This window comes from Felis catus, chromosome B1 (genome assembly GCF_018350175.1).
Source record: "Felis catus isolate Fca126 chromosome B1, F.catus_Fca126_mat1.0, whole genome shotgun sequence".
In the NCBI taxonomy this organism is placed as follows: domain Eukaryota; kingdom Metazoa; phylum Chordata; class Mammalia; order Carnivora; family Felidae; genus Felis; species Felis catus.
This window is the reverse complement of record NC_058371.1, coordinates 113,022,138-113,048,339: the sequence shown is the minus strand read 5'-3', so window position 1 is coordinate 113,048,339 and position 26,202 is coordinate 113,022,138. Positions and strand designations below refer to the sequence as shown.

The 26,202-nt window shown below is 39.0% G+C and overlaps 1 protein-coding gene across 1 annotated transcript in view; it reads left to right on the top strand.

Annotated features, from left to right (window-relative positions):
- The window catches only part of EGF (epidermal growth factor), a 96,151-nt gene that overhangs the window by 51,221 nt on the left and 18,728 nt on the right, over window positions 1-26,202 (top strand). Inside the window, 8 exon segments of the mRNA NM_001009381.1 lie at window positions 2,071-2,219; window positions 6,626-6,730; window positions 8,222-8,445; window positions 12,108-12,275; window positions 13,175-13,327; window positions 16,563-16,685; window positions 21,568-21,684; window positions 22,329-22,454. Of these exon segments, the coding sequence (NP_001009381.1) occupies window positions 2,071-2,219; window positions 6,626-6,730; window positions 8,222-8,445; window positions 12,108-12,275; window positions 13,175-13,327; window positions 16,563-16,685; window positions 21,568-21,684; window positions 22,329-22,454 (1,165 nt within the window).

Here is a 26,202-nt window from a genome sequence, read left to right as displayed (position 1 = left end):
GTGGGAATGACAGTCTTACAACATTGTTCATATAATAATCAATTTTACATGAAGTTTTAAAAATTTCTGTATTATCACCTGAATCAACTGACCATTTGATCTTTAATTTCTGGTTATATTTGTGCTAGGTTACAATGTGCTTGAAATGATATGTTACACTGTCTTGTGGAGGTTAATCACCCAATAATTATAAATTTACATAGCGCTTAATTAATCATTTAATTATTACTAGACAGTGCATTAATTCCTAGAATTTTAAACTTTGTATTTTTGTTTCTTCCTGATTTGAAGGAAGCAGTCTGGTAAATGGTCAAAAGAGGCAGAGGGAAGCAAATCAACTCTTTGTTTAATTGCTATGGATTGATAGCCAAATATAACTATATTTGCAAATAGAAGTTTTGTACTTAAACACTAGCAAAAAATCCTTCTCTCTTTTCCTTGAACTGAATTTAGGTAATTCCATGGAAGAATTATATTAACAGAAAGAAATAATTAATAGAAACAATCAGTTCAAGGTTCATTTATTACCAAACTAGTTTTTTTTCCTACACAGTCAGCGTTCTTTATAAGGTGAATAAAGAGACCTAGAATGAACTTGCAGTCATGAGGCTAGTTTTCATTTCTCTGGTCCAGTTCTCATTTTCTTGCTTTTTAAACCGTGGTCCTTGGGCCAGCAGTATCAATGTCACCTAGAGCTTGTTAGAAGTGCAGATTCCCAGGCTCCACCCTGACTCCTGAATCAGAATCTGTATTTTAACAAGATTTCCGGGCGATTCATGTGCACATTTGAGTTTGAGGAGAAGAGCTCTAGCTTAGTGTTGTTTAATATGAGAAGTACCCATTTTTGTGTTATGGAATAGAACCTTTTCTATTTTATCTAATGATAACTCATTAGATAATGAATGTTTATGAACATTCTCATCATTGATTACAGGTTTATGTGCATATATGTACTCACAGCTAAAATTCCACACATGCTATCATTAAATTGTCATCTGACTCATGGTTAATACTCTCACAAAATTCTGGTACCTGTTTGCTAGTCTGCATAGTAGACTGAAAAAGAGCTTTGCACCTGCAAGGTATGTTCTGTTAAACAAGGTGGATTAATTAAAATGAAATTAAATGTGGTTAGAGATGAAAGAAACTTTGGCAAATATCTAGTCTAACTTTGTCATTTTTACAGTTGAGAAAATTGAGGTCAAATGACTTGGGCAGCACAATTAAATAAATAAGGGCCAAACCAGGAAAGGAACCTGTGTTTCCTGACTTGTAGTGAAATGCAGTGCTGTGGACTGAGCAGTAGAAGACACAGCCCAGCTTGTAGCTGCCACCAAACTGCTCATCACTGTTCACTTTCAGGCTATAGAAGCCATTAGAGTTCAAGTATAATGGCTTTGTTATTAACCAATGATCAAAGATTAATAAACTACCAAGTAGCAGTAGAAATATGTGTCAAGCACAGGTCTAAGGAGTTATATATATATATATATATATATATATATATATATATATATGTCAGTGATATATATATCACATATAGATTCTTGGTTTCCTCATTGGTTAAATGGGGATAATGATACCAAATGCATTCACTGATATATATATCTATATATATATATCTGAGATATATATATATATATATATATATCTGTGATATATATATATATATCAGTGAATGCATTGAATATATATATAATTGAATATATATATATAATTGAGTATATATAATTGAGTATATATAATTGAGTATATATAATTGAGTATATATATAATTGAATATATATATAAATATATATATATATATATATATATATATATATATATATATATATATATCAGTGAATGCATTTGGTATCATTATCCCCATTTAACCAATGAGGAAACCAAGAGTCTAAGACATCTGGGAAGCAGCAGAGGTGGAATTCAGTTGCTGGTGTGTCTATCTCCAAAGTCAAGCTCTTAATGATTACACTGTATGATCTGAAGGTTACCAACTCCATTTGTATATATTCCACATTAATTTTTTAAAAGCAAATCAGAGAGAAATGCCTGTGTTCTTTTTTGTAGATATATTTTGCCCATACAGCCCTGAAGTGGATAGAGAGAGCTAATATGGATGGTTCTCAGCGAGAAAGGCTTATTGAGGAAGCAGTAGATGTGCCAGAAGGTCTTGCCATAGACTGGATTGACCGTAAATTCTACTGGACAGACAGAGGGTACGCTTCCACCTTCAGTTTTAAGCCACGTGGGATGGGAGTGATGGCATAGGTAATACCGTGGACCTCATCCTCCACTTTGTACTCAAGAAATTGTTGCTGGGCACTTGGCTGGGACTGGAGGAAAGATGCTCCTAATGCTGTCCATATTCCCTCCACTCCCCCACACCACCAAGCAGGATGTTCCTCCTTTCATCAAGATTGGATCTGTATCCAAGGGAGAATTGTGTGGACCAAGGAAGTAGCATGTGTTTTCACACTTCAGGCTGTGGTAATCAGAGAAATGCAAAGCCTGTCTGAATGCAATCAACAAGCATCCTTTGAGCACCTGCTATGGATAAAGCCCTGTCCTGGGTATTGTGGGAAATGCAAAGGAGCGTGAAGAGCTGTCCATCTTTGTGGTCAGCTTACAATTTAGCCAGGGAGCTAAGGCACATGTACACAGGCAAAACCAGTACAAATGCTTGGTCTACTTATCAGTACAAGAGGTGTATAAATAAGGCCATACATAAATAAATGCCAAATGAGGGGTGTACACATCCAGAGCGAGTGATGCAAGGGGATTCAGGGATCGACTAGCCAAACCCCCTCATTTTACAGACTAGAATCCACACTCTGGCTCCTTGTTAATAAGCATGAAGGAGGGAGCAGGGCTTTACGTGGGAGTTGTGAGGAGAGTCCTCATGAGATTGGAGAGATGGTCTATTTTCCCTTATGTGGGAAAGAACAGAACTAGAGAGAAATTGTGATATTTCTGCCCTCTGGGCACACTGCTCTTGGGGCTGCAGGAAGGGCAGCTGCATTTGGTGTGTGTGTGTGGCCTGTGTGAGCCCCCCAGAATGGTGTGGGGTGGGGGGAGGAGGGTGAAGGATGGGGGAGAGGGATGGGTGAAGGGGCTGTTCCTCTTATGTGTGCTCATGAGAGCCCAGTCCTTGCTTCTGAGATAGGTAGCTAACCAGAGAGTGCAGGCAGCTGTCACAGGACGGTTTTGGAAATGCTCTGTGCTCTAGGATGTTTTCTCAGAGTAACTTAATGAAATGTAATGGTAGACAACCTGAACATATGGTACCTACGCAACAGTGTTAAAGCAAAAGAAGATAGAATTAATTAGGATATCACCTCTATGAAATCAGTGGTCCCAACACAGAACTCCTTCCAAGTTCCAGGGAACAGGCTTATATGCTTGGGGGTAGGTTTTCTATGTTCCAGAAAATCTTCTTTGGTCTAGATAATCCATGGGAAACAAATGGTGTTCTAAAAATTAGCCAGACGTATGGTGTGGTGTACAGTTATCAATAATATGGTACTTTTATATCCAGGGCAAGTATATTTTCATTCATTCATTCATTCATTCATTCGCTTAAACGTTTCTTTCTTTATTTTTTGGATATTTATTTATTGAATCACTAAAGTGCATCAGACTGTGCTAGGAGCTTTATATCGATGACACTATTGAAAAAGTAAGTTTTCTTGTCCCCAATTTAAAGATTAAAACATTGAGAATTAAAGAGGTAAAATAACTTTCCCGATGGCAAGCGGCCAGCAAGAAGTAGATCTGGCATTTCAGTTGTGGTAATGATAAAAATCATAATAACAGCCTCCTCTGTGTTGAACCTACTTGAAAGGACGTTTTAAAATGTCAGCTGTGCATAATAACAGAGCTTGTATACGGCTGTTCTCAGAAGGGTAAGCGTTGATCAGGACAGCAGATGTCAGGCGCTCTTGGCCTCTCTGAGCATGCCGGGTCTCCTCATATTTCCCACATGTGCATGGCACCTTTAATTTTAACAGTGTTTGATTAATAGCCCCGTGGTACCTACAACAAGGCAATGCCTTCAGGAGATCGTCACACACCTCTGTGTCCTGGAGAATCCAGACCTTAAATTTCCTAGTTCATTGAGTTCTGTAATAACAAGCCCTTCTAAGTCCTCTTCCCTCTAACGGCAGCTGTTACAAGAAAACCTTTAATTTGTCTGGAAATGAGAGGTTTATAGTTTGAAAACCTTGATATTAGCTAGAAATTGGATTCAAATAACTGAGATTCCAAGTTCATGATATTAGATTATATGGAACTTCTAACCAATTAAAAGAACCAGAGTGGATGCTTACAGTTTATATTGGCTTAGGAAAAGACAGATTCAAATTATCATCTAAACATAGGCAGGAAGCTAATTGATCATTCCACTGGTAATGCTATTATTTAGCATTAAGGAATCCTGATTCTTGAAGTCAAATGCCCAGTAAAAAATGCATCAGGAAGGTAAAAATAACATGTTTGCTCTTTCTTCTGAGGTAAAAAAAAAAAAAACCAAAAAACTACCATGAGGTATAAATCGCTCTTCTACGGTTCTGGATGGACAATCCTGTCAGGAAATAGGGTGGGTTTTGGAGGATCCCAGTGGCATTGAGATCCATTAGATAATGGATAAAAAGAGAGAGATGCTCCACTAGATAAAGGGTCATGCTCGAACTCCTTTGCACCCAAATGTCCGTGCTTGTCTTTACTTTCTCATTACCAACACCAGAGTTAGAGATTTGCTTTCTGGCTGAATCAAATAGAAGTACATTATTGGGCGAACCCCTTGGGGAGCTTTGAAAGTAAATTGCAGGAGACCTGCCTAAGACAGATCCAGGGTCAGGAGCTTATGTCCGTCTTGATTCTCATCATTTCACTCCTGCTCAAAACAGTAAGAATTTAGAGATGATGTACCAGTGAGATCAGAACTGACAGTTTTATCTCCCCTGGTCACAAGGAAGTGGCCTCAGAATTCCTTCCCTCCCACCGAGGGACAGGCTCAGTGACAGTTGTGATTGAGTGAATTTGACACATTGAGTTCAAAAATACCTTCCACCCAGCAGTACCTTTCTGACAATCACTTCATCTGGGAATAGAATTATCTTTTAAAAGTGGCCCTGGAGTATCAGATTATCAGGGTCTTGAGTTGGTAGTTTGCAAAGTGTACTTGACCCAGTGTACTGAGCCAGTTTTAGCTTTGCCTGTCTCCTTCACATAACCTGCAAGGGGGAATATATGAAGCCCCTTCCCAACCGAGTGGCTAGAAAGTGCGCTCGAATAAACCACACAGAGACCTCCTTCGTGTTTAGCAGAACAAGGAAGAGAAAATAGTTCTTCCCTGTGTTTCTGGGTAGGCCTGTTTCATGCAGACATTGTCCACAAGAACAAGAGCTAGGCCTTTCCAGATGTTTGTTGAATGAATTAAAGATAATTATACTTTTCTAGTTTGCAGTAGGGAAAAGGCTGAGCAGACAGCATGTGGTGGGGAAGGGTGGTTCTTCTTGTCCCCTCTGCCTGTGGTCCTGCCTGCTCCTGGATGCTGCTGGGAAGCCCAGGTTAGTACACAGGGTGAAAGTGTGCTGCAATAAGGTGTCTGCCCTGAGTCTGGCGACTGCATTCTTTACATTCTCTGTACTATAATTCTCTCTCCCTCTCCTGCTGAACTCTAAGCTCTATGAGAACAAAGACAAGATTTTGTTTACTATTGTCTCCAATGCTTAGGCCAATCCCTGACACACAGTAATTCTCAGTATTTATTTGACAATAAAGGTTTGTTTAAAAAATAAATGGAAAAATGAGGAGACAAGGATTTTTCTCCCCTGCCAGATTCCAAAGGGTTATTATTTTTTTAATGTAAAGAATATCAAATAATATTTCAGTACTCCCATTTGTCTTAGAATCATATGGAAGAAAATTAAGTCAACATTACTCTCTCCATGCTGTCCTTGTGCTGGCTGTCTCTGTGGCCCTTTGAGGCCTACTCTCTTTCCTGTGATCTCTGACCTGTCCTCTGGCTTTCATTGGGTTCAGCAGGAGCTGGGAGGCTGTGAAGAAAAGGGGTTGGTGGTATTTACACCCCTGGCTTTGTCCCTGACAGCCTCCTGACACAGTCCTTCTTACCTTATCCTTTCACCGTGTATTTTAATTGCGTGGGATAAATAATGGGATGCTATTTAAGAGACTGTGTAAGAAAAGTAGAATTCATGGGTGTATGTCCTGACCTGTGTGTGTGTGTGTGTGTGTGTGTATGTGAGTGCATGCACATGTGATGGAGGTAGTTTAGAATGCCTATTTTTGCATTTCAGTAAGTAACAGAGAAAAGGAGTATTTTCATTTAAAAAGTAAAGTTGATGTAGGGGTGCTTGAGTGGCTCAGTTGGTTAAGCGTCCGACTCTTGATTTTGGCTCAGGTTGTGATCATGTGGTTTGTGGATTTGAGCCCCCGTGTCGGGCTCTGCACTGACAATGTGGAGCCTGCTTCTGATTCTCTCTCTCCTTCTCTCTCTGCCCCTTCCCCACTCATGCTCACTTTCTCCCAAAATAAACAAATAAACTTAAAAAAAAAAAATAAAGTTGATGTAACAAGTTCCTTTTTATCACATACATTTTAGGAAAGCTCTCATTGAAGGGAGTGATTTAAATGGAAAGCATCGTGAAATAATCATCAAGGAGGAGGTCTCTCAGCCACGAGGAATTGCTGTCCATCCAATGGCCAAGTAAGCATTTGTAAAAACAAGACACTTTCCTATAGAAGTCATAAGACCGTTCATGTTTGATATACTAGTGTCCAAAATTTGTCTTAAGACCTCAGGTGTTCAGTGGAATCAGAAATCAAGAAAATCCATGAAATTTGTTCAAATTTTCAGAAATGATATAGTTAGCATGACTTCCTCATCCTCTTAATGTCTTTTGACTTTTTATTCTTACATACAAACTTCATTATTCAGATAACCTTCATTTTTTTTTTTAACGTTTATTTATTTTTGAGACAGAGAGAGAGAGAGCATGAACAGGGGAGGGTCAGAGAAAGAGGGAGACACAGAATCTGAAACAGGCTCCAGGCTCTGAGCTGTCAGCACAGAGCCCGACACGGGACTCGAACCCACGGACCGCGAGATCATGACCTGAGCCGAAGTCAGACGCTTAACCGACTGAGCCACCCAGGCGCCCCAAGATAACCTTCATTTTAAGCAAATTTAATTTTTTTTTAAAAAAAGGAGTGGGCTGTAATTCATTAATCAATTAGACACAAGCCCATTTAAGTACTTTCTTTAAAAATCTACATTATTGATTTCCCAAGTGAAGGATAGTATTTAGATTGCATGGCTTATGAATTCTATTTAGAAAAATTATAACATGAGTTCAAATGATAGGTTATTCCTAGATTTAGACATGTGGAAATAGAAATTCTGAAAGATTAGAAGACTATATTGTTAATTGTGAATTAGCAACATATTGGTGACAGATGTTGGTTTAGGTTTAGAGAATTAAGGAGAATAATGGATTCCTTCCTACTTGTTAAAACAGAAGGATTAAAGACTAACCCTATTTTGTTTCTAATGAAAGTTTTACAATGGTCCATGGGAAACAATATACTGGCAATAATTGATAATTGATTTGGAGCCAGCCATATGATTAAAAAAGTGGGACTATAACCATCTCCAAACTAACCAGTATAAAAGGCAATGAACCATATGACAAAAAGTGTGCCTCAGCATCTGATTTATGGAAGTTAAAACTGACCAAGTTAACTGAGTACATTGTATAAAATTAGGTAACAGATAAATATGCTATTCCCTTTATGTTGTAATTTAACATATATAGTTTTATATATGCATGGCAGAGGGACAGGCTAACAAGGTTTTATTTATTGCCTTTTGCAGCATGAAACACTAATTTAAGAATATGCTCTTGAACACACTTTCAATTAGTAATATTGTAAAATTTTTCAAACTAATAATTTCTTCTTTATCCAATGACCTAAACCTTAATTCAGCATTTCCTGTCCAAGATGCTCTACATGGAAAGATAATTTTTGCTATTGAGAATTATTTGTCAAATGTTCACTGCTATACTCTCTATGTTCCTTAGTGTACCACTTCAGCTTATTCTATTTAAAGTGATTTACATTGACATTTTCAGTGATGAAAGAATGAAAGATTTTTTTTCATGCAAATTTTATTTGTTGTATGCTTTCTTGATTAAAGGCGATTATTCTGGACTGATATGGGGATTAATCCACGAATTGAAAGTTCTTCCCTTCAAGGCATTGGCCGACGGGTTATAGCTAGTTCTGATCTGGTCTGGCCCAGTGGAATAACGATTGATTACTTAACTGACAAATTATATTGGTGTGATGCCAAGCAGTCTGTGATCGAAATGGCCAATCTGGATGGTTCAAAACGCCGAACACTTGCCCAGAACGATGTAGGTGAGGTTTTGGGATGGGTGATTTCTTAATCTTGGCCTGAGTGTTAACGACTGTTGATGAGTGTTAATGAGTGTGAAATACAAAATGGGTTTGGGGTGCCTGGGTGGCTCAGTCCGTTGAGTGTCTGACTCTTGATTTTGGCTCAGGCCGTGATCCCAGGGTCGTGAGATGGAGCCCTGCGTTGGGCTCCAATCTAAGTGGAACCTGCTTAAGATTCTCTTTCTCCTTTTTCTTCTCTCCCCTGCTTTCTCTCTCTCTCTCTCTTACTCTCTCTCTCTCTCTCAAATAAAAACAAACCCCACAAAATATGTTTACACACACACTCACCCCTAGGTGCCCTCCTCCTTCAGCCATATGATAAAAAAGGCATGGAGACAGACTGACAGACTTCTTGGGAGATTCCTGAGCTACAAAGATTACCTTCATATTGGAATACTGGATAAAACGTAGTGACGTATAATCATTTCCCTTTGCCAAGATTTCCCCAAATCAGAAGGAAAATATTAAAAATTTTAAGATCTCTTAAGAATAAGAACTTGGTTTGTTGTCATTTCTTATGTTTTAGACAATGTCATTTGTACAACTGTGATAGTATCACCTTTAGACATTAATGAATAAACATTTATATGCAAAGGATAATAAATATAGTTTCCAGATTTTGCATGGAGTGTTGTATATATTCATAAATATATTTAAAATGCTGTAGTCTATGCTAAATGTTGAAAGAGAAATACTGAATGTACCAGGAGCCACTGCATGTTCTTAAGCAGCAAGTGTATATGATAAGACTGGTACCTCAGCATAACCACTTAAGGAACAGCATTAGGGTTGGATTGAAATCCGAGGGAAGGAAATTAGTCAGGAGGCTACAACAGTTGTCCTGTCAAGAGCTGATGAAAGCCTCGGATAGAACATTGCCATGTCAAAGTGGAGTGGAGGACTAGAGTATTTAAAAAATCATTGTGAATGAAAACCTGAGAGGATTTGGTAACAGACTGAATATTAAAATGAGAGCCAGGGAGATACTGAATATTCTTTGGAGACTTGGAAACTGGTCGGTTGAGAAGATGCAAAAATATGGTCTCTTTTATGAAGAATCTAACTAATAATCTGTATAAGGTATTGTTTTGTCCATTCTTTTTGATTTAGAGGAAGTGAATTTCTAGATTTGTATTATACAGTAAACAGATCATGATAAGTATAGTTGAACATTTTACATACTTACAAGATTCTTTAAAAATTAAAGGTACACTTTACAATAAGTTAAAAACTTATGTATGACCATAAACTATTTATCCATGCAGTTAACAGATATTTATTGAATCATTTGATGGAAGTGGACATATGGTAGAGAGTAAAACGAATATGGTTCCTGTGAAGTCATAGAGTCTAGTTGGGGGGGCGTATATTATTTAAAAAATACATCACCCAAATAAATGGGAAATTATAGCTTTGCTATATGACAGTATAAAGGAATTTGAAAATTCCTATCCAGAATGTAAAGATACCATATGCTAAACCAAACGCATAACAGATATTTTGTGAATGATTTCTATTGCTGCTGTAATCTAATGACTATACAACTTCTTATTAAAAGCTATTATCAAATATTTGATATGAAAATATCTAAATGACCATTTCCATCATTACAGTGCCATCTACTGGTATATAAGTGGTAACTTCTCAGCTGCTAGCTTAGTATATTTAATGTAAAGATTGAAGGAATTCGTTCTGAATTTAACATTCAACTGTGGCTCTTCTATTAAAAAAATAAGGAAGGGGAATCTGGGTGGCTCAGTCGGTTGAGCATCCAGCTCTTGAATTCAGCTCTGGTGGTGATCTCACAGTTTCATAAGTTCAAGCCCCACATTGGGCTCTGTGCTGACAGTGGAGCCTTCTTGAGATTCTCCCTCTTTCTCTACCCCTCCCCTGCACATACTCTCTCTCAAAATAAATAAATAAACTTTTTTAAAAAATAAAGAGGACTATGTCTAGTGTGAGGTATTTGTTCAAAAAAACCATAGCTAATTCTCATCAACTATACTTCAATATTAAAATTAAGAAAAATAAATTTTTTCAAAAAGATTAAGAAAACATAGCTAATTCTGACACATGCTACATGTATGAACCCTGGGGACATTATGGTGAGTGAAATAAGCCAGTCACAAAAGACAAATACTGTATGATTGTATCTATTTGAGGTCTCTAGAATAGTCACATTCATAGAAGGAGAAAGTAGAATGGTGTTTTGCCAGGGACTAAGGAGAGTGGGAAATGGGAAGTTGTTGTCTAATGAATACAGAGTTTCAGTTTTGCAAGATAAAAAAGTTTGGAAATCAGCTGCACAGCAAAGTGAATGTACGTAACACTACTGAAATGTGCACTTAGGTTAAGATGATATATTTTATGTTAGATGTTTTTTACCATAACAAAGAAACCTTATAGCTATATAAAAGAATTTCCTTGATGGACTTATAGCTTTAATTGGGGACGAAGAACTAGAAACTAAAATACATCTTAAAGGCCCTGGTCAATAATGATGGATGGAGACTCGTGGTCACCAGGACAAGTCATTTGAGTCTGCTGCCAGAAGAGGGAGACATTTATTCTAATCCATTACATCCATTGCTTATTTGCAAAAACAAAACAAAACAAAACAAAACAAAACCAAAAACAAACAAGCAAACAAACAAAAATTGTCCCAGAAAATGTGACTGGACCTGATTAAAGCTTCCCAATTTGGGGCTCCCTAGCTTAGCCTCTAACCACTTGAGATAGTGTATTACAATGTTTCTTTGCTTACTATAAATACTTGAGTATCTTATCAGTTCCAGGAGCATGGCGAGGTGGTTTAATTGAGGTGGGGTCAGGGAACCCACTTAGGGGTTGATAGGAGCCATGAAAATGGAGGTAGTAGATAATAAATGACTTTTAAAAACTTCGGCTAAGAAGGGAAAGAAAAAGACAAGATGCTAGAGGGGCCAAGGAGATGAGGATATTAATCGGCTAAGGGAAGGAAGCTAGTAGAGTGAAGAGAGTAAAGATGTAAAAGAAAGGGATAATTGACAGACAAATTTCAAGAGAAGGCAGGAAGAAAGAGACTAAGAGCACAGGTCATTGGACTAATATGGCATAACAAGAGACACAGGAAAGGAGGTAAGGGTCCAATGCAGCAAAATGTGTTGTTGGAAATGGGAATTTAAGGAGACAGCTATTCAATTACCTCAAATTGTTAAAGATCGTTGCAACAACCTATGACTTTAGTACTTATTGCTGCCATTCAAAAGACAAGGAACCTAATGCAAAGAGAGGTTAAAAATCATTTTCTGAAGTTTAGTCTGTAGCGTCAGAATCACCAAACATGGAAACATTCCCATCCTGGTCTTTTTCTTGATATTCTGTCAATCAACCCACATTCTCCCACTCCCCATATGGTGCGCAACAATGCTAGGACTTCCTAGCGCTGGGCTCGCATTGTAAGATGAGGTTTGCTCATCATGTGGGTTCTTCTTGATGCAGGTGTAGTAGTGGCGTGTATCTTGCTTAGCAGCTATATTAAAGGAATGATTTGGTGTAGGAGTTGTGTATGCTGTAAGCCTTGTCCTTTTAAAAATAATCATGGCAGAGACAAGATGTATGTAATGGATTTAAACTGCTTCCAGGTCACCCTTTTGCTATAGCTGTGTTTGAGGATCACGTGTGGTTCTCTGATTGGACTATGCCATCGGTAATAAGGGTGAACAAGAGGACTGGCAAAAATAGGGTACGTCTCCGAGGCAGCATGCTGAAGCCTTCATCACTGGTTGTAGTTCATCCATTGGCAAAACCAGGTACACTGGACATGTTACACAGTCTTTCTTTGGCTGGAATCTGCAACTATTTTAATTGTTTGATGGGAGAAGAGGAGGGGGATTCTCACTAATTCGGGTAGATGTTAAGATTTTGTAAGATGTGGAAGCACCTGGGTTGCTCAGTTGGTTGAGTGTCTGACTTTAGCTCAGGTCATGATCTCACAGTTTGTGGGTTCGAGCCCTGCATCAGGCTCACTGCTGTCAGCTCAGAGCCTGGAACCTGCTTTGGGTTTCATGTCTGCCTCTCTCTCTGCCCTTCCCCTGTTTGTGTTCTTTCTCTCTCTCAAAAAGTAAAAAAAAAAAAAAAGATTCCATAAGATGTGGATTGGATTTAAACTAAGACAATCTGGTACTGAATTTGGGCTTTATCTCTCCAGTCTCATCTTTACCTCTCCTGGCCAGCTTTTATTAAATGTTCCTTTTCAAGGATGCTTGGGTTAAAGGCACTGAAAGGGAGGTCAGGGTTTGGGGGTGCAATTTAGACACCTGCAATGGAAGCTTCTGTCTATACTGGGGCCTTTCCCCACCCTGTGAGAGTGCCAGTGAATGAGCATTATCCAGTGTCCTATGTAACTTCCTTCTGAATTGCCCTTTGTCAGTTTGACTAGATTATGAGTCAGGAAATAAGGATCACATCTGCCTAAAGAGCTTCTTGAACAAAAGCACTGGCTATACTCAATAAATACTCATAAGGTAATAACATTCTGAGCTTATCTTAGAACTGGCTCCTTTAGGAGCTCTTCTGAAATAGCTCTTGATATAGGCTCCATTTAGATACACTAAGTTTCTCTTCCCAAAAGCTGTACAATGTGATTTGTATCAATGGCACTCTTTTCATCTCCAAGCCCATCTGTGAATGTACCTCTTTTCCCCACAAGGATCAGATCCCTGCTTACACCAAAATGGAGGCTGTGAACATATTTGCAAAGAGAGGTTTGGATCTGCTCAGTGTTTGTGTCATGAAGGTTTTGTGAAAGCCCCAGATGGGAAAATGTGTCTGGCCCTCAATGGCCATCAGATACCACCGGCAGGTAAGATGATAAATATGTGGCTAAATTATTTTACTTTGGCTCAGGAATATAATTCTACATCAATCGTATGCTTTTGCTGATTTTTAGTATTTTATATTATTAAAGCTTCCCTGCTTTTAGGGAGGCCAAGTTTGTTTTGTTTTGTTTTTCTTTTCTATGAGTTTAGGCTCCTAATTTTTATTTTTTATTTTTAGGCTCCTTATTAAAGACTAAATTCAATTGACCTCCTCCAGTTGTAAAATTAACAAAAAAAGATAATATTCAAAATGTTAAGTTTCCAGCCCTCTGGTCCCCCATTTACGATGGAGTGGCCCACACTTGGAAATCAATGTGAGCATTTTACCACCTCAGATAATGTTTAGAGACATTTTGGCCTCAGTTTTTAAAGGTAGTCCTATACAATCCTCCTTCCACATGGCTGGGCTTAATATGAAAAAGCAAAGTCCTTTATAGTAAATAACTTTAGGATATTAAATAAGTGTAGGGAATCTAGCCTGAGAATGCTTGTGATCCACATTTAAATAACTAATCATGTTTTTGAGGAAGAGGACAGAAGAGTAAATCAAATGTGATGTGTAACCAGTAGTGTGCTGATTTGCTTTCCTTGAATGTGTATGCAAATAATGAAGGAGGATTTGGATTCATCTCTTGAAGTTTTCATACCAAAGAGAATTTAAATTTTATTTACAAATTCTTTAATTCATTTATCTGGTAGGCAAGGTTTAAGTTACGTGGTAGATTCACAGCAAACAAATGGATTAATTATCCATGGACCAGAATTGGTTATTTTGGATTTTCAGAATTTTCTATTAATTGTTGCTGTAGCACAACAGTTCTCAATATTTTTGGTTTTATGACCCTTTACACTCTTAAACATGACTGAAAACTCCAAAGAGCTTTTGTTAATGGGGGTTAAATTTACCAATAGTTATGCTATTAGAATTAAAAATAAAACTAGGGGCACCTGGGTGGCTCAGTCGGTTAAGCGGCCGACTTCAGCTCAGGTCGTGATCTCGCGGTCCGTTGAGTTCGAGCCCTGCGTCGGGCTCTGTGCTGACAGCTCGGAGCCTGGAGCCTGTTTCAGATTCTGTGTCTCCCTCTCTCTGACCCTCCCCGCTTCATGCTCTGTCTCTCCCTGTCTCAAAAATAAATAAAACGTTAAAAAAATAAAAATAAAAATGTATCTATATTTTAATATATAATTTTATATAATATTTTATTATGTATGAACATGACATATTTTTAGGGAAATAAATGAAGTAACTATATTTTCTGGAACAAAAAAATGTAGGGAGAATAATAGCATTGTTTTACATTTATATCTTTAATGTCTGGCTTCATATAGGGCAGCTGGATTCTCATATCTGCTTCTATGTTAAATTTGTTGTTGTGTTGTTTTGGTCAAAGCCTATGAAGAAAACCTGACCTCACATAGACGTGGATTTGGAAAAGGGAGGGTTGAAAATTTAATAGCCTTTCAGATGCCTTTTTTGTATTCTTTTGATAGTATATCAGAACTGGACAGGTGGTAGTTTCTTAAACCTTAGCCTCAATGTGGAATCTGAAGCCACATCAATAATCTTTTTGTCACCTGTTATATTAAAATCCAGTGGGTTTTGTTTTGTTTTGTTTTCTTTTTGTTTTGTACTTTGAGTGGCTCTTTTACCAATGTGTGATTTTGTGGCATCATGTTGGTCATTTGAAAAAACTGGCTGGCCGAGTTGTTGCATATCTTCCAAGTGTCACACACACATCCAGTCACATTCACTAATTAATTCCCGTCAAACCCATTAGAAAAGCTCTTGAGTTTTGAGATTTTGTCAAGCTCAGCATAGTGGGAAAATTTTTCCAGAATCCTACTTTTCACTTGAAAGCTGAAGTTTTATCATTGGCAATAAGTACTGTTGATTGCTTTTCTTGAAACAACATACTCACTTCATTTTTGGAAGGTGCTTGCCAGATCTCCAAGTGTTAATAACATACTTTGTCAGTCTCCCAAGTAAAACTTATGTCCAATGAAAAAGAGGCTAGTTTCAACTTGCAGCTACACACGTGCTTTTCCTCGAGACGACTATCATCGCTTCAGTGTGGACACAGAGTGTTTTATATATACTTTCCATTTCATTGTACAGAATATTAAAGAGCCAAGTACTCCATGGTTGAGATTTTAAAAAATTAATAATTCTTACTGTTTCATCATGGGTCTTTTTAAGTGAAACTGTGTGTGTGTGTGTGTGTGTGTGTGTGCGTGTCTGTGTGTGTGTGTGTGTGTGAATGTGTGCAGTGAAGACATGACTGTTAGTTGAGTTTTGTGCCATTGCCTTAATTCATACTAAGGCACCAGTAATTTTGCCTAATTGGTTTGCCCCATTAGTATCAAAGTCAACACAGGGAAGAAAGGCAAACAATATAACATGTATTTGTGAAAGTAGTTTTGATGTTATGGACTCTGTGCAATGGGAACCCACTAGAGAACTAAGAGAACACACTAAGTGTTTTAGGGGATCAATTTCTCCCATGTACTGGGTTCCATGCCTGTGTTAAATTATGACTTGTTTATACCCTTCCATGTTTCTTTTTAAAAAATTTTTTAATGTTTAATTATTTTTGAGAGAGAGAGGGGGAGAGACAGAGGATGAGCAGGGAAGGGGCAGAGAGAGAGGGACACACAGAATCCAACGCAGGCTCCAGGCTCTGAGCTGTCAGCACAGAGCTTGACGTGGGGCGCGAACTCACAAACTGCAAGATCATGACCTGAGCCGAAGTCAGACGCTTAACTGACTGAGCCACCCAGGTGTCCCTTCATGTTTCTGAATACAGGTAAAATAAGGCTAAAGTAAGTATTGAAAGCAGCCTAAAGGAGAAAGAATACGTATGGAAGGCAGGATGGGGAGATCATCTTATTAATTTGTCCTTATAGCAGGCTGTGATTATGAGCTGATTATGTCCATTAGGATTTTAGTATTTTATGCATTGTTTTTGCCAGTACTTAAATTGGTCTTGTCTTTTTGCCCACTGTCTCTCCCTACCCTCAACCGTCAAGTGCACTGAGTGAAGCTGGGAGGGTGTGGTACAGCAGGTGAGGTTTTCTAAGTCACCAAGATACTGCTAGTTGAGTGCTCTTACTGTACAAGTAAGTCTGAAATTACAACCAACAAACATCTATAAATATAAGTTAAAATCAAAACTTTCTTGAATCATAAAAGGTAAATTAACTGTATCTTTTGACCTTCAGTAGGTAGTGAAGCAGATCTAAGTAACCAAGTAACGCCACTGGATGTCTTATCCAGGAATAGAGGATCTGAAGATAACAGTACAGAATCTCAGCATATGCTAGTGGCTGAGATCATGGTGTCAGGTATGAATGATGAGTTCTCCACACAGCTTTGGTTCCAACAATTTCCATCCTTCTAATTAGAATCCTGAATTCATTCTCTAACTTTGGCTAAATGTACACAAAACTAGTGAAGCCGAACCTTGGACTCAAATTTTGGTCCTTCTTTTCTGAACCGTGTGCCTGAGGAAAATGGCTCCCTATTAGACAGGACATGAACTTTACTCATTGAGAATCTTTGAACTGAAACTTCTTTGAAGAAATCTAACTTGGAAACAAAGGTGAAAAATAAGACAAAACAGATATGAGTGTATCCCTATCCATACCTAGTATTTTTTATCTTTTGCCCATCTAGCTATACTTCCGTTAGTGTGAAAAAGTAGATTGTAACTGATAAGCAAACGTAAGTTGGTTGCTTCAGCTGCTCCAAAGTTTACAAACGGCAAATATTTGAATTGTTTTCTTCTGTACTGCACGTTTATCACCAAATTACGAAATAATTTGTTCAGTATGTAACAAGTTTAGGGAGCCTCATTCTTTTATATTCTGTATTCTATTTACTCATGAGGTATTTACTCTATTTACTCAAACTGGGCTTAGCTCAGCCCTAGAACTTTTGCAAACCCCACCCCTTCTTCACTCTGCTCTCTGCCCTGTAATCAGTGCAGCTCTACTTTGAAATGTTTTATTTATTTATATTTCTGGCTAAGATTTTATTTTATTTTATTTTTTATTAAAAAATATTTTTTAGTGTTTATTTATTTTTGAGACAGAGAGAGAGAGACAGAGCATGAATGGGGGAGGGTCAGAGAGAGAGGGAGACACAGAATCTGAAACAGGCTCCAGGCTCTGAGCTGTCAGCACAGAGCCCGATGCGGGGCTTGAACTCACGAACCGTGAGATCATGACCTGAGCCGAAGTCGGACGCTTAACTGACTGAGCCACCCAGGCGCCCCAAAATTTTATTTTAATAAAATATCTGTGGTGAAAAATAAGTTTGAAAGCTCCACATCAAGATCTTAGATACACTTAAAGTGCTCATCCAACTTTGGTGGCCTGCAGACTCCTTTGCCAGTGTACCAGAGCCTGGAGACCTCTTACCTCTCCCTATAAAAACTTATCAGTGTGATTTTTTTTTAATAAAATGCAAACACAGAAGTGGATATTTTTGGTAATAATAACTTGTACAGAGGTTTAGAGTTTACCAGTTACTTTAACCTCTAATATGATTCTTATCACAACCCATCACTTAACAGATTTGAAAACTGAAGCTAAGATATATTAATGTAATGAGTTTACCAAAGAGTTTTGAAAATTAGGACCAAATAAATTCATGTCAAGAAAAAAAGTCAGGAAAACATGATCACATTAGGAATATTCCTCATTTAGTGACTATTTGCTACACACTGTGCTAAGCACTAGGGATACCATGATAAGCTGAAAATAGCCTTGACATCCAAGGTCACAGTCTGATGTGGAGGCAAACAAATGATAGAATAAAACAATATTAATAAATATTAGCAGTATCGAGAACCCTTTCAAAGTTGCTAGGGCTCCCTAAAGGTTCATGGAGCATATTTTGAAAGGCTAATGTTTGGGAGATTCCAAGACCAAGATGAATGACAGATAGTAAATTAGACACATGGATGGGATGGAGGGGAAGATGAGATGGCCAACGATTGGAATACATATACTGTATAATAGGCTGTGTCTGGCTTCATACCTGAGGCTGTACTGTACCTTGTGCAGAATGGATGGAATTGATTGCCTTTGTGAAAACTGCCTCCTCTTTCCATATCTAAACTGTGTTCTATTTTGTCTTAGTCTATAAAGTTTTAGTTCTACCTGTGTTAGGCTAAGGGTCATATTTATGTTTTGTAGTGAGATTTCATTTAAACAAAATATCTATGCCACAATGAATTTGAAAATGGTATAAGAGATTTTAGGTTAGTATCAATATATTCTTATTCACCAAAGACACAGAGACTGGTATATAGCAAGTAGATCTGCATAGAAGATGGCAAAGAAATTCAATCATAAAAAAGTTTCATGGTCAGGTTTACAAAAATAATGAGTTCTTCTAAATTCATGAATAAAATTTAAAATTCTTAACATGGACTGTTGGGCCCTGGATGAACTAGTCCTTACACACCTCAACAGCCTCAATGTGTGCCTTTCTAGCCTTGTCTTTTTTTTTTTTAATTTTTTAAATGTTTACTTATTTTTGAGAGAGAAACAGAACACAGCATGAATGGGGGGAGGGGCAAAGAGAGAGGGAGACACCGAATCTGAGGCAGGCTCCAGGCTCTGAGCTGTCAGCACAGAGCCCGACACTGGGCCCAAACTCACGGACTGTGAGGTCATAACCTGAGCCAAAGTCATACCTTACGGACAGAGCCACCCAGGCACCCCTGTCCTCAGCTTTCTATGGCCAGCTTCAGTTATACTGGCCTTGCCTATAACGTACTGATGTTGTGTTCTCAGCCCACAGTATTCTTTCTATACCCTTTCAAGTCCTATGTATCCTTCAGATCTCTCAGAAAGCTTTTCCTAGTCTCCTAACCAGGTAAGATGAGAGTTATTTCAGCTCTCTTAGAATGTGGTATTGTTTCTTGAGAGTGCTTATCACACGTGTACTTCAATAATTAATTACACAAGAAAGCAGAACCCCTGTCTATATTCTCTATCACTGTATTTGTGGCTCTCTTTGGATCTGGCATATAGTAGGGACTTTTAAATGAATTAATTTTATTAGTTTAATTAATAGTCCCAAGAGTCTTTTCTTTTTTAAAAATTATTTATTTATTTTGGAAGCGACAGAGACAGCATGAGCAGGAGAGAGGCAGAGAGTGAAGGAGAGAGAGAGAATCCCAAGCAGGCTCCGCACTGCCAGTGCAGAGCCCAGTGCAGGGCTCGAGCCCTTGAAACTGTGAGATCATGACCTGAGCTGAAACCAAGCGTCACGCACTTAACCAACTGAGCCATGCACGTGCCCCATCAAGAGTCTTTTCTAATGTGATAAGGCTAATTCTGATTCAGACGGTCACAATACGCTTCTTCTTTGTTGTCCTTATTTACATATGTGTAGAATTTATTATTTTCAAGGCTTTTAAAAAAAATCATGTTTTTTCAAGTTTGGGACACCTGGTGGCTCAGTCCATTAAGCACCCGACTCTTGATTTTGGCTCAGGTCATGATCTCATGATTCAAGAGACCAAGCCCTGTGTCAGGCTCTGCACTGGCAGCATGGAGCCTGCTTGGGATTCTCTCTCTCCCTCTCCCTCTGCCCCTCCCCTTCTCGCTCTCTTTCTGTGTCAAAATAAATAAATAAACCTAAAAAAAAAAAAAAAGAAAAAGAACATGCTACTCTTGATCTTGGGGTCATGAGTTTGAGCCTCACATTGGGTGTAGAGTTAACTTAAATAAATAAACTTAGACAAAAATCACTTTTTTTCCTCAAGTCCTTACAATAATCATGTGAAGTAGATTGGACAAAAAGTGTCACCTGTATTTTGGATATTTTGGAGAAGAGGAATATGAAGCCTAGGCATTCCTTCCAGAGGAAGTTTGTGGCAGAAAGAACTTTGGTTATGGCCCATCCCCCTGCAACGGCACATCCATTGCTTTTCATTATGCAAAAGCTGCCTTGGGGTTTGCAAGTTACCAAATAAATCCTGAGCCATATTCTAATTTAAGGCAATTCTGCAAGTGATTTAAAATGTCTTGGGTAATTGGATACTGCCCACTATACACTGAACAGCCTTGTGACTTGAGCGCTAGTCTTCCAAATGCATGCCAAATCAAATATAATTGATTTAGTCTGAACTTATCCATCTTGAAGAGTCATGAGTGACAGGAGAGGACCAAGCAAGAATGAAGGGCATGTGTTCCCACAAGAGAAACCTCACTCAAATAGCTAAGCAAATCAAACGCAATTACCCAATGTCTACATTCACATGGAACCTGAATCCTACTTAGATCATTTCACTTTCTTTTATTTATAGGCAAATTTAGAGTGCTTCTTTTACCTCTTCGGTACTCAGAAGAGCAAACTTACCAGTGAATAGAGAGATGATAGTTCATATCCTGCTGTGGTATGTCAGGCCCCCCAACTCCAAAAGAGAGGAGACATTTGGAGAATGATTATATACATGAGTAGTCAAAGGAAAAAAAAAAACACAAAACTTGCTCATGTTTATGGCTCAACATGTAGCTCCATCCCCTGGGGCATTTGCATTTCAATGGAGTATGAAATGAAATGATCCATTTACAGCATTTAGTTTGCATGGTTCATGACTTTTGTAAAAATGCCTTGAAGTTTGCAAGTCACTGCATAAATCTTGTGACATACATTTCTCTTATATATGAAACATAATCTTAGTAAATTGACAATAAATCTTTCTATTGTATCTTGTGTTATTATAATATTTGTTATTTATTGTTTCTCTGCCATGTTGGTACACAGATCTACTTGCTGTATATTAGTCTGTGTCTCTTTGAGGGATAAGACTATATTGACCCCTATTGTATGTCATGATGGTTGGAAATTCTCAAATAAACAATACAACTTTTGAAACTTGAGTGCATTCACTCCTAGGAATGTTATGGTTCAGACTTGCAAATGGTTTTTAAAAAATGATAAACAAGTTCACACAGGGCTCTTTGAACACCAAATAGTTCTTTAAGACTAGAGACTTATTGAGAGCACGTAAATGGAAACATATGGCTGGTGGATCCTTTAATATAGATAAAGCTTATAGGTCAACAAATTGTTTCTATTTGGAGGTTAACTATCCCAGAACTCAGGAAAGGAAGTGCTGGAATGTTCTGTAGAACCCCAAACAGTCAAGTCCATTTTCCCCCCTGAGGTCTGCAAATAATCTGATGGGTTTCTCCCTGTTTGCAGATAATGACGACTGTGGTCCTATAAGATGTGGTACATGGGGTCAGTGTGTTTCAGAAGGAGAAAATGCCACATGTCAGTGTTTGAAAGGATTTACTGGCGATGGAAAACTATGTTCTGGTAAGAGCAAAGGCCAATACACATAATATCTGGAAAACAGTGAACTAGATAATACTGACTCAAAATCTCCAGAGGATTTATGTAATCAACAGGATTGAATAAGTTATTTGATATTAGCTAAAAAGATAATGGATAGTATATATAGAATATATGAAACACATGATATGTGGTTATATTTCAGTGAGTTTATATTAAAATTACATAATATATGCAGTTGACATTAAAGGAAAAAATATAATTAGCTTCAGAAACATGAATTTGAGTTCAAGTCAAATTTATGAAGTCAACAATTCCAATGAAAACACAACTTTCTCCCCTAAAAGCGGAGGTTTTGCTGGATAGGTTTCCATTTTATATTGATAGCCTTGAAATTTTAAGTTAGTGACTACTGTAAAAATCTCAGTTCTCATGGTCTGAAACTCTGGCACAATGTGGTGTATATACACATACTTAGCTAATCAGACACCTGAGAAATCTGTAGAAACAGATTCAGAAGGCAACTTTACAACCAAGATGCAGAGTCTGCATTACATTTGCAAATAGCATCTGCAAGCAGCTGAAAGATCGTATTTGAGCTTATGTTTCTTTTTTCCTATGACTCTCATTTGTGTACATATTTCACTAGTCGGTCATGTTGCCCACAGATATAAATGAGTGTGGGACAAGCACCACCGTTTGCCCTCCCACCTCCTCCAAGTGCATCAACACTGAAGGCGGCTACGTTTGCCAGTGCTCAGAAGGCTACCGGGGAGATGGGATTCACTGTCTTGGTAAGAGAGCACGTGTGCCAAGGGAGGAGGGTGGAGGCAGGCCTCAGAGAATCATGAAACACGGTGGGTGTGGTGGGTCAGGAGAAGACAGGCTATAATTTAGGTGCCACGCATGTTAGGACTGAAAGAGAAGTTGCGTGATGTTCAAACTGACATATCTCAGTTCTTGATGAATAGTCAGGTTTGTGTCCTTGTGCTATGACTGCAATCGTCAGCTTCAAGACCCCGAAGAGGTGGTTTGCCGCTCTGCCTTTCTTTCTCTGGGATTTGAGTGACCCCCGTGCCTCACCCACACTCTATACCTCGAGCCATCCTCGGGGGAATTGTACAGCATTTTCACTGTCATTGAATTTGGCAGTTGAACTGTGGTGAACTGCAGAGCTGCTGTAGGTCTGTTGGAAGTGACTGCTATGTGCATGAAAGAAAGGAAAAATGGTTCTATGAAGGGGTTCATCAGATGGCTCTTGATAAGTTTCAAAGATGAGAGATTCAAGGGGCACCTGGGTGGCTCAGTCAGTTCAGTGTCGGACTTTGGCTTGAGGTTTGTGGGTTTGAGCCCCACCTTGGGCTCTGTGCTGATGGCTTTGTGCTGACAGCTCAGAGCCTGGAGCCTGCTTTGGATTCTGTGTCTCCCTCTCTCTCTGCCCCTCCCCTGCTCACACTCTGTCTCTGTCTCTGTCAAAAATAAATAAACATTAAAAAAAAAAAAGATGGGAGATTCAAGTCACTGACATTTGGATACAAGTAAAGCATGATTAAGACCTCTTTTCATAATTACCATCCTCTGCCAAGATCTGGGTGTGGCTTTTGGGTTGGGAGTTCACTTAGTGGATGTCTGCCATCATTCCAGGTGTCAGTAGCATAGTAGTCCGCACAAGTGGGGACATGCCTGAAGCCATCATGGCCCAGTGAAGTGGTTATCTGAAGTTTAACAGGGCTTTAGCATGTCTCTTTCAGTATTTTCTTTTCCTTCTGAAAACATACAAATCTTTTCACGGTGAGGGGCAGATGACCCGATAAGACACTAAAATGCTATTGCTTTCTCCCACATGTTGAGGTTGAAGATGAAATCCGTCATAACTACCAGTTTTCTGGATCTGGTTGGTTTAAATCAGACCTTTATCAGATTAGTTTTGTGGAGCCCACAGTCATTTGTAAATGCTCTTTTAAGCACATATTTGGCTGTCAGTCAGGAAAATGTCACTGCTCTAATTAAGCAGGCTCATAGATAATTTAGACAAACAGGCTTTATATTTAATTTGCTTTGAAGAGAAAAGAAGGTATACTTTCTTGGATGTTTAAACTCATTGTAGTCTGGATTCTCACTGTGTCACTAACCTACCTCCTTCCAGTAGTGGGCACACAACAGGGCATCATGGCCCAGACTACCTGGATGGCATGGAATCCTCAGGCCACATGGAAGAATGGGCCTATTCTTGTTCGCTGTGTGTGTCATTCTCCCTCTCTGTCTCCCTCCCCCCCTCCCTCTCCCCCTCTCTCTGACTCTCTCTCCCTCCCCCTTCTTTCCTTCCTTCCTCTCCGTATATATGTAGATATAGTGCTTTAAACCATGCCTGGCACATAAGTGCCATTGTTGTTATTCTTATTCTTAAGAGTAGTTGTAGTTTTTGGCCAAGACTATATCTTTGTTTTTGCTTCTTAGAAAAGCTTTCTCTGACTCTTAAGATAATAGTTCATAGAAATTATAACAGGAAGTAAGTAAAAAAAAAAAGACTCAATTTGAGCCATCAGGATAGCAGTTCAATGTGACATATATTCATTTAGCTCTTATTAGTGGAAAGACACAGCAGTAGGACCTGTGAGGAAGACCAGAATGCTGGAGGTAGAGCTTGTTTGCGAGAAGAGCAGGATCTAGAAGAAATGGAGCTAATAATAAGTAGAGAAGAAGGGTGTGCATCATGGGAGAAGTAAAAACTACAGTGAAAATGCAGAACTGGGAGAATATCTGTGTGAGGTATTAGGAAAGACTGCATAAAAGAAGTATCACTATGGATGGACCTTGTGGCATGAGGAATTTTTATTTATTTATTTTAAGGGGGTGGGGAGAGGCAGAGGGAAAGAGAGGGGTGGGGGGAGAGAATCCCACGCAGGCTCTGCACTGTCAGTGCAGAGCCTGACGTGGGGCTTGAACCCAGGAACTGTGGGATCATTACCTGATCTGAAATCAAGAGTCAGACGCTTAGCCAACTGAGCCACCCCGGCAACTCAAGAGTAAATTTTTATTAGAAATGTGAAGGAAGGGGGAATTCCAGGCATAAACATATTACAGGTCTATTTGGGAAGTAGAGAATAGCCCAACTGATCCCTAAGTGTAGTGGGTGTGAGAGAAACAGATTGAGACTGGCAAGGCGATGTCTTAGTCTGCTCAGGCCTTCATAACAAAATACAGCATCGACTGGATGGTTCAAACAACAGAAATTATTTCCTCACGGTTCCGGAGCCTAGACATTCCAGGTCAATGTGCTGGCTGATTCAATTCCTGGTGGCAGGTCTTCTGGGCTTGCAGACCACAGCCTTCTTATTGCATACTCACATGCCTTCCTGCTGTCATTGGGGGTGGGGCATGTGGTGTCTCTTCCTTTGCTTTTTTTAAATGAAAAAAATTTAATGTTTATTTTTGAGAGAGATAGAGAGAGGGAGAGACAGAGCACAAGCAGGGGACAGGCAGAGAGAGCCAGAGACACAGAATCTGAAGCTCCAGGCTCTGAGCTGTCAGCCCAGAGCCTGATGTGGGGCTTGAACTCAGGAGCTGTGAGATCATTCTCTCTCTTTTCTTATAAGAACTTCAATTCTGTTGGATTAGGACCTCACTCTTATGACCTCATTTAACTTTAATTACTGCCTTAAAGTCCCCATCTCTAAACATAGTCCCATTGGGGGTTAGAACTTCAACATATGGATCTCGAGGGAGATTCAATACAGTTCATAACAAGTGGGTTCGGTTACATATGTAGGAGACTAGAAGCTGAGCATCAGTCATTGGGGTTTTACTTCTCTAGACCAGCACCATCATACAGAAGTGTAATGTAAGTTACATATATGACTTTAATTTTGCTAATAGCCACGTTACAAAAAGTACGAAGAGACAGGTGAGATTAATTTTAGATTTTATTCAATCCAATATGTCAAAGGTATTAATATGTTAATATGTAATCAATATAAAAGTTATTGAGAGGGGCGCCTGGGTGGTGCAGTCGGTTAAGCGTCCGACTTCAGCCAGGTCACGATCTCGTGGTCCGTGAGTTCGAGCCCCGCGTCGGGCTCTGGGCTGATGGCTCAGAGCCTGGAGCCTGTTTCCAATTCTGTGTCTCCCTCTCTCTCTGCCCCTTGCCCATTCATGCTCTGTCTCTCTCTGTCCCAAAAATAAATAAACGTTGAAAAAAAAAAGTTATTGAGAGATTTCACATTTTTGCTTCATGTTGGTACTAAGTCTTCAAATCTGGGAAGTGTTTTACGCTTACAGCATGTCAGTGTAGACTGGCTGCCGTTTCAGATGCTCATACACACACACACACGGCAGTGGCGGCCACCTTGGGCAGCTCAGCTCTAGGCAGCAGGGAGCCACCGGCAGCATTGAGGCAAGCGGTGTACTGATGGGCAATGTGCTTTAGGAAGAGTAATCTGGCACTGGTGTTTAGGAGTAGAGTGGGGGAGAGATGGGATGCAGGGAACAGAGTAAGGCCGTTCTATTAGTAATGCAAAGTTGAAGAGAGGAAGGATCTAGATG